The sequence below is a fragment of the Melanostigma gelatinosum genome, assembly GCF_949748355.1.
Source record: "Melanostigma gelatinosum genome assembly, chromosome: 12".
NCBI classification, from domain to species: domain Eukaryota; kingdom Metazoa; phylum Chordata; class Actinopteri; order Perciformes; family Zoarcidae; genus Melanostigma; species Melanostigma gelatinosum.
In genome coordinates, this window is record NC_136645.1 from 10,522,944 (window position 1) to 10,528,685 (window position 5,742).

Below are 5,742 nucleotides of genomic sequence, written 5' to 3' on the forward strand. Positions count from 1 at the left end.
CTTTATGGGTCCAGCAGATGAAATCATCTTCATGGACGGCGTCCAATGAGGCTACAGCCCCGCAGCTCTGTCATCTGTCAACTGCATTCAAGTGATACTTAAAGTCCACTGCAGGCGGATGTCGAATGATGTCACATCCTGCTCTGATGGACAGGAAGTCAGTCGCGCTGGAGCGTCTAAAAAAAGCTGCTGGATCATTTCCAGGAAGCGTTAAAACCAGCAGGGCCGGTGGCACATTAGAGCAGATGTCCTGTCCTAAGACTGGAGCTAGTCAAATCCGAAAACAGGCATTTTATTTGGCTGTAAATGGAGAGTAATTGCACAATAAGAACATTTTACAAAGCGGATGACTTAGTGCTTGTACACAAAAAATATAAACCGATGTAAAAATATCAGTTTTTAGGGCTGAGCAGGATCACAGGTGACGGCTCCTCCTTGAAAGTATCATGAACACGGATGAAAGATAAAGTAAATACCAAAAGGTTGCATGCCGAGTCATCCCACAGAAGTCCTTGTGTGATTTTGGGGTATCTCCCCACAGTCAGTGATGACAATCTTCTTAATCACACCGCCGTCATGTAAACCGAAGGATTCCATCTTGGCGACCACGTCCATGCCGTCCTTCACCTGCCCGAACACCACGTGTTTACCATCGAGCCTGTACAGAAGAAGAGGCGAAACGGGACCGTCGGATGTGGTGAGACGATGAGCGGCAGAGATGAGATGACGCATTCAAAAGTTATTTACCATTCGGTTTTAGCCGTACAGATGAAGAACTGGGAGCCGTTGGTGTTCGGCCCTGAATTTGCCATTGAAAGTGTTCCTGCAAAGATCAAGAAAGGCCACAAGTAAGTCAATTAAACGCGATACAGTCAACAAGATCTTGGCCTCTTTTTCTTACCGCTAACCCAATATGATTCAGCATGACACGAGTCTGTGTCCAACTGTATTTGGTGAAAGTATGTCTCCCTTTCCTGAAAAGCAAACTGTGATAATGCCACACTTTAACATGAAGCATCAAAATAATCAAGAAAATGAGTGAGATAATTGCATTTGGACTAAAAAGTAGGTCATTCACCTACAGACATTGTTTTATAGTGCTGCATGAAATTAGGCACTGCCATCTAGTGGAGAGGCTGCTATATTTAAAGATATAAAGCTGGGAAATTCTACTGTTTAGGAGGCAAAGAGAGTGACAACTATATGTGTGGATTAAGGATCCTTTGTTGTGTCCGCCCTAACCAGAGATAAAGCAGTATAATAGTATACGTGAAGCTGTGGAGATGTACCTGGACCGGTGTGTTTTAATTTGAAGTTTTCATCTTTGAACGTCTTCCCATATATAGATTTCCCTCCTGTGCCGTTGTGGTTGGTGAAATCTCCCCCCTGAAACAGAGAAACACAGCGACAGACAACATGGCAAACGCCTCCATGTGCTCCATCGTCACTGTAACTCTTACCTGACACATGAACTCAGGTATGACCCTGTGGAACACAGAGCCCTTGAATCCGAAGCCAGGTTCCCCCGTGCACAGCGCTCTGAAGTTTGCTGTGAGTCGTCTTGTGTATTTAATTAACATTATAACAAGTAGTTGAAGACTTCTTTGAATGGTGAATTAAACAAATGTAACTCTTGGTATTGAGCAGCTAAAGAAACATGGTTGGAACATACCTGCAGTCTTTGGCACTACATCTGCATTCAACTGCAAGACAACACAAATCACATTCAGATTCATGGGTGAGTATTTAAACGGAGCCCTTATCGGTACATGTTTGAACACTGCGGTGCACGCTGCAGGTAGACCGAGGACGGAAGAGGCCGACGCTCGCTAGCTACCTAGCTACCTCAATGGTTATCCTCCCAAGAGGCTCACTGTCGGCCTCGACGTCCAGAAACACGACGGGGTTCTTTGCGGGACCGGAGGAGAACAGCCTCGCGGCGACGACGCCCGGCGTGCTGTACCTCATGCAGTATCGTATTTTAGACATCGCTGCTCAGCTGACTGGGGTCAGGAGGACCTGCAGGCCATGGGTGCTGCTGGTGTTTACATCTGACGTCACGCGGACTGACAGGACGAACAGCGACACCACGTGGGAGGTTCCCGGAAGTACTTTATGTAGGTTGGCAAAACAGGTGAACTTTTGTGAAATATTAAACAAAATGCAAAAACCTGATTTTGCAAATAATTCCTCACTGCTGAACTAATATTTCTGTTTTTATTTGTTTATGTTTTGTCAGTAAATAACCTTGAGTGTTGTTTTATTAGTAACATTTTTAAATTTGACAATGCAAGTCTCTGTCAGTCATATACATTTTCAAAGGAGCTTTTCTGTTCCAACACCAGTTTTGCATTCATGTGATTTGCATTGCTGTTTTCCCTTGACGTCGTTTATAATTTGAATACTCATTTGGCCAAAGGGGCTGTGCTAAACCATCCTGCATTCATTTCTCTTCAAGCGCAGGATTGGTTGGTTGTGTTGGTGGTTTGTCTGAACTTTATTATTACCGTGTAAAGTGGTCATGCTTGTAAGTGAAACGATATATCACTACAGGAGGGCCATGATGATAAGTCCAATTTAGCTTTGATGCCAACTTTTCCAATGTTTCATTGTGATCAACAGTGATGCTTTTAAAACTGCAAATGCTATTTTTAACATTTCTAAACCACAAAGAGGCGTTTAACGATATCATGAATCAGTACTTTAAGTTAATGCTCCTAATTATTGATTATCATCAGGTGTTGCAGAAGTTTGAACCAAGAGGGAACTTTATCATCAGTGATAGACAGCCAGGTGATCTCAGGTGCTTTGACCTGATTCAGCCATAACTTAAAAAACACTATTGTAACAAGTGTAATGATATTTAGATTACCGTAATTGCAAATTGTATATAGTTTAGTACACAAAATGACAGTCCTTTTTCAAATCTTTTTTGTGGAATATGTATTGGTTTAATATATGCTGGTTGCTGCACTTTGCATGTCAAAAGACACAAAAGGCCATTCATTGTGTTTCATCTGAATACATATTTATTAGATAAATATTAGGATGTCACGTCATCTAACTACATACAGATTTGCAAGACTAAAAATCACAAATTGTTTCTGACCAGTTTAGAATATGAAATGATTGTACATAGGCTGTACAAACCAAAGAGACAACTGCCACCTGCTGTGCCAATCACTTCAGATTGTACCTTTATAGCATATTTTGCCAAATTGCATGACAATTATAAATTTGACAGTTCTTTTTACAAACTGTGAATTTGGAAACAATCCTTGAGAGCCACTAAAAGCTCAACGTCTCCAAGTCCCGATTATACCTGAAAAGGTTTTAATAATTTGCAGCACCTTTATAAAGTACACAGGTAATAGAGAAATACACAGAAGTTTAATATTACACAAAGGAAAAATGTCTTTTTTTTCTTTGAAACCCCATGTGGAGGGGTACATAAAGTATCTTCCATAAATGAACAGGCGTGATTAGAGAGGTCTGCACAGACGCAATCAAACACAGACTCATTTTTGCCAATTCAATGTCTGACAGGAGGATGCAAGCTTTACAAATTCTAAATACACTATGCACACTCCCCCTGGAGAAAATGAATACATTTCTGTTAACGTGTCTCTATTTGTCATTTACATTATATACACGTATCCCTTACATCCCCGACCCCACCCCCAACCCTCTGCCACAACCTCTCATTGTTATGCAAACAGGAAGGGGGTCTCCCCCCCCCCCAAATTCAATTTGACAACATGAATTGCATTCTCTTTTAAATCCTTGACTCAATTTCAAATGTCTGCGATCAGACAGCACAATTTGTGTCGCGCTCAAATTACAAGACGTGATCTTTGTGAAAGGTTGCAATTACAGTTTACACACTGTGTAGGGAAATAAAACATCCCAATGCGGCAGTGCATTGTCTTCAACAAACATATAAACAAACACATACAACATCTGATCCTTCATCTGTGTTATATGCAGGTGATTTGATCAGTTTTGAAGATCAATAAAATCCATATTTGGTTCTTCAAATGGTTTACAAATCTCAAATGGGGGAACTTTTGTCCAATTACATACAGTATGTTTTGAATTAATTGAATGTACTGCATACAACTGTGTAAACCAAATTAGACTGAAAACAGTGGACACAAATAATAACTTAAAACAATGTCAAATGTGATGAAAATCCACAATTCCCAAATTTGAGCTCGGTGCTGTTATCAAAGACTTATAATCAGGCCTTGAAACAATCAAGAGGACTTTCTGCACATTCTCACTTTAAATAAAGAGGACGAGGTCACTTGTTCCGATGATGTCACGCAAATCATTTTTGGAGAAATTTGGACCTCTAAGCTGCATTAACAATCTTTTAGACAGAAAACAACGAATTTAAAGCTGACCAATTCGTATACATAAGAAAACAAAAAAAAACCTCCGATAACTTTCCTGCTGAGCCGTCTGAATATTCCTTTTCACTGATGCATTGTCACAGAGGAATGAAAAACGACACACAGGTACTCAATACAAGTCCAGTGAGAGTGCATTTGGATCAATTCGTTACAATATTGGACTGAAGGGATTCTGTGTGTGTTTGTGAGTGTGTGTGTGCGTAGTCCTTGATAGACATACAGTACCATGTAGTTGTCAGTAATAGATAGGTACAGTACTGTACAGTCACAAAGTATTCACAACGGGTATATACAACAGCTCCGGAAACACTGTTGGATCATGCAGGATGTTTTTCCCAAAAAGATGCAGTTCACCAGTAACAAAACGACGAAAGGAAAGATCAGAACAATCACACAGACGCTTCTATAAAACACAGGGATTTAAAAACTTCTGAAGACATCCGTAGGATGTTGAAATCCTGCTCTTGCATCAACATAATATCCAGGTCCAACCACTTACAAAAAGCATAGGACAACTTTGGTGATGTGTGTCTGATTAATTTCAATGTGGGACGAAGATAAAACACGTAAAAAAAGGACGACAATAAAAATAAAATTCAAAAAAAATAAACGGATGAATTTGAAATAAAATAATAAATATAAAAACAAGAGAGAAAATGATTTGATCAAGCACGTTTAGGCTGGACAAAGACAACAGGAGCCATTGGCACACATGCACTGGTGGACAAAATGGTGCTGAATTTGATGAGGAAGAGCGAAACATTACAATAAATACACAAGAACGACTACAGACTGGACAAAAAGTACTGAGACAGCTCTTAAAGTGGATTGTGTCTTCTTTCTTCCATTCAATAGTTTTCTTCCCGCCTCTGTGTCGAACTGTCTCTCCCCGCTGTCTGTCGCAGGCAAACAAAAGAGGACACGTAAACATACACACACGCACGCACGCACATACGTATATACACTCTCACACACACTACATTGCACAAAGTGTGCTCGTTTCCTCTGTTGACACTGGAGGACATGTTACCACGCTCACACACACCGAGAAGTCTGGGCGTCAAAGGGCATGAGCCAAAGTTTTGGAAGAACACATTTCAAATAAGATAAAAACACTCTCACAAGACAATGTTGTTGTTTTTCATAAAAATAAATGATAATTAAAAAAAAAGAAAAGCTACAACACTTATCCTAAAGCCCACAAAGGCTCCTGTCTCCTCTGTGTTGTTTACACATGATGATTATAGCTGCACAGTTTTCTGTTAAAAAGTCACAAATATGATCTATATATGTACATATATATATGTATGAATATATATAAACATAT

At 40.1% G+C, this 5,742-nt stretch overlaps 1 protein-coding gene across 1 annotated transcript; it reads right to left on the bottom strand.

Annotated features, from left to right (window-relative positions):
• Window positions 1–278: 278 nt before the first annotated feature.
• Window positions 279–2,027, bottom strand: ppifa (peptidylprolyl isomerase Fa). The gene is made up of 6 exons (XM_079279574.1): window positions 1,846–2,027; window positions 1,673–1,703; window positions 1,461–1,549; window positions 1,290–1,386; window positions 748–823; window positions 279–658 (listed from the first exon to the last, which is right to left on the bottom strand). Exons 1-6 carry the CDS (start codon window positions 1,987–1,989, stop codon window positions 496–498), a joined length of 600 nt encoding a protein of 199 aa, XP_079135700.1. The 5' UTR covers window positions 1,990–2,027; the 3' UTR covers window positions 279–495.
• Between the last annotated feature and the right edge of the window lie 3,715 nt (window positions 2,028–5,742).

Coding starts and splice junctions, on each gene's coding strand:
- ppifa (XM_079279574.1), bottom strand. CDS start 1,989: ATGTCTAAAATACGATACTGCATGAGGTACAGCACGCCGGGCGTCGTC. Junction 1,550..1,672: donor TGTAGTGCCAAAGACTGCAG/GTATGTTCCAAC, acceptor GACGACTCACAG/CAAACTTCAGAGCGCTGTGC. Junction 1,387..1,460: donor TACCTGAGTTCATGTGTCAG/GTAAGAGTTACA, acceptor TCTCTGTTTCAG/GGGGGAGATTTCACCAACCA.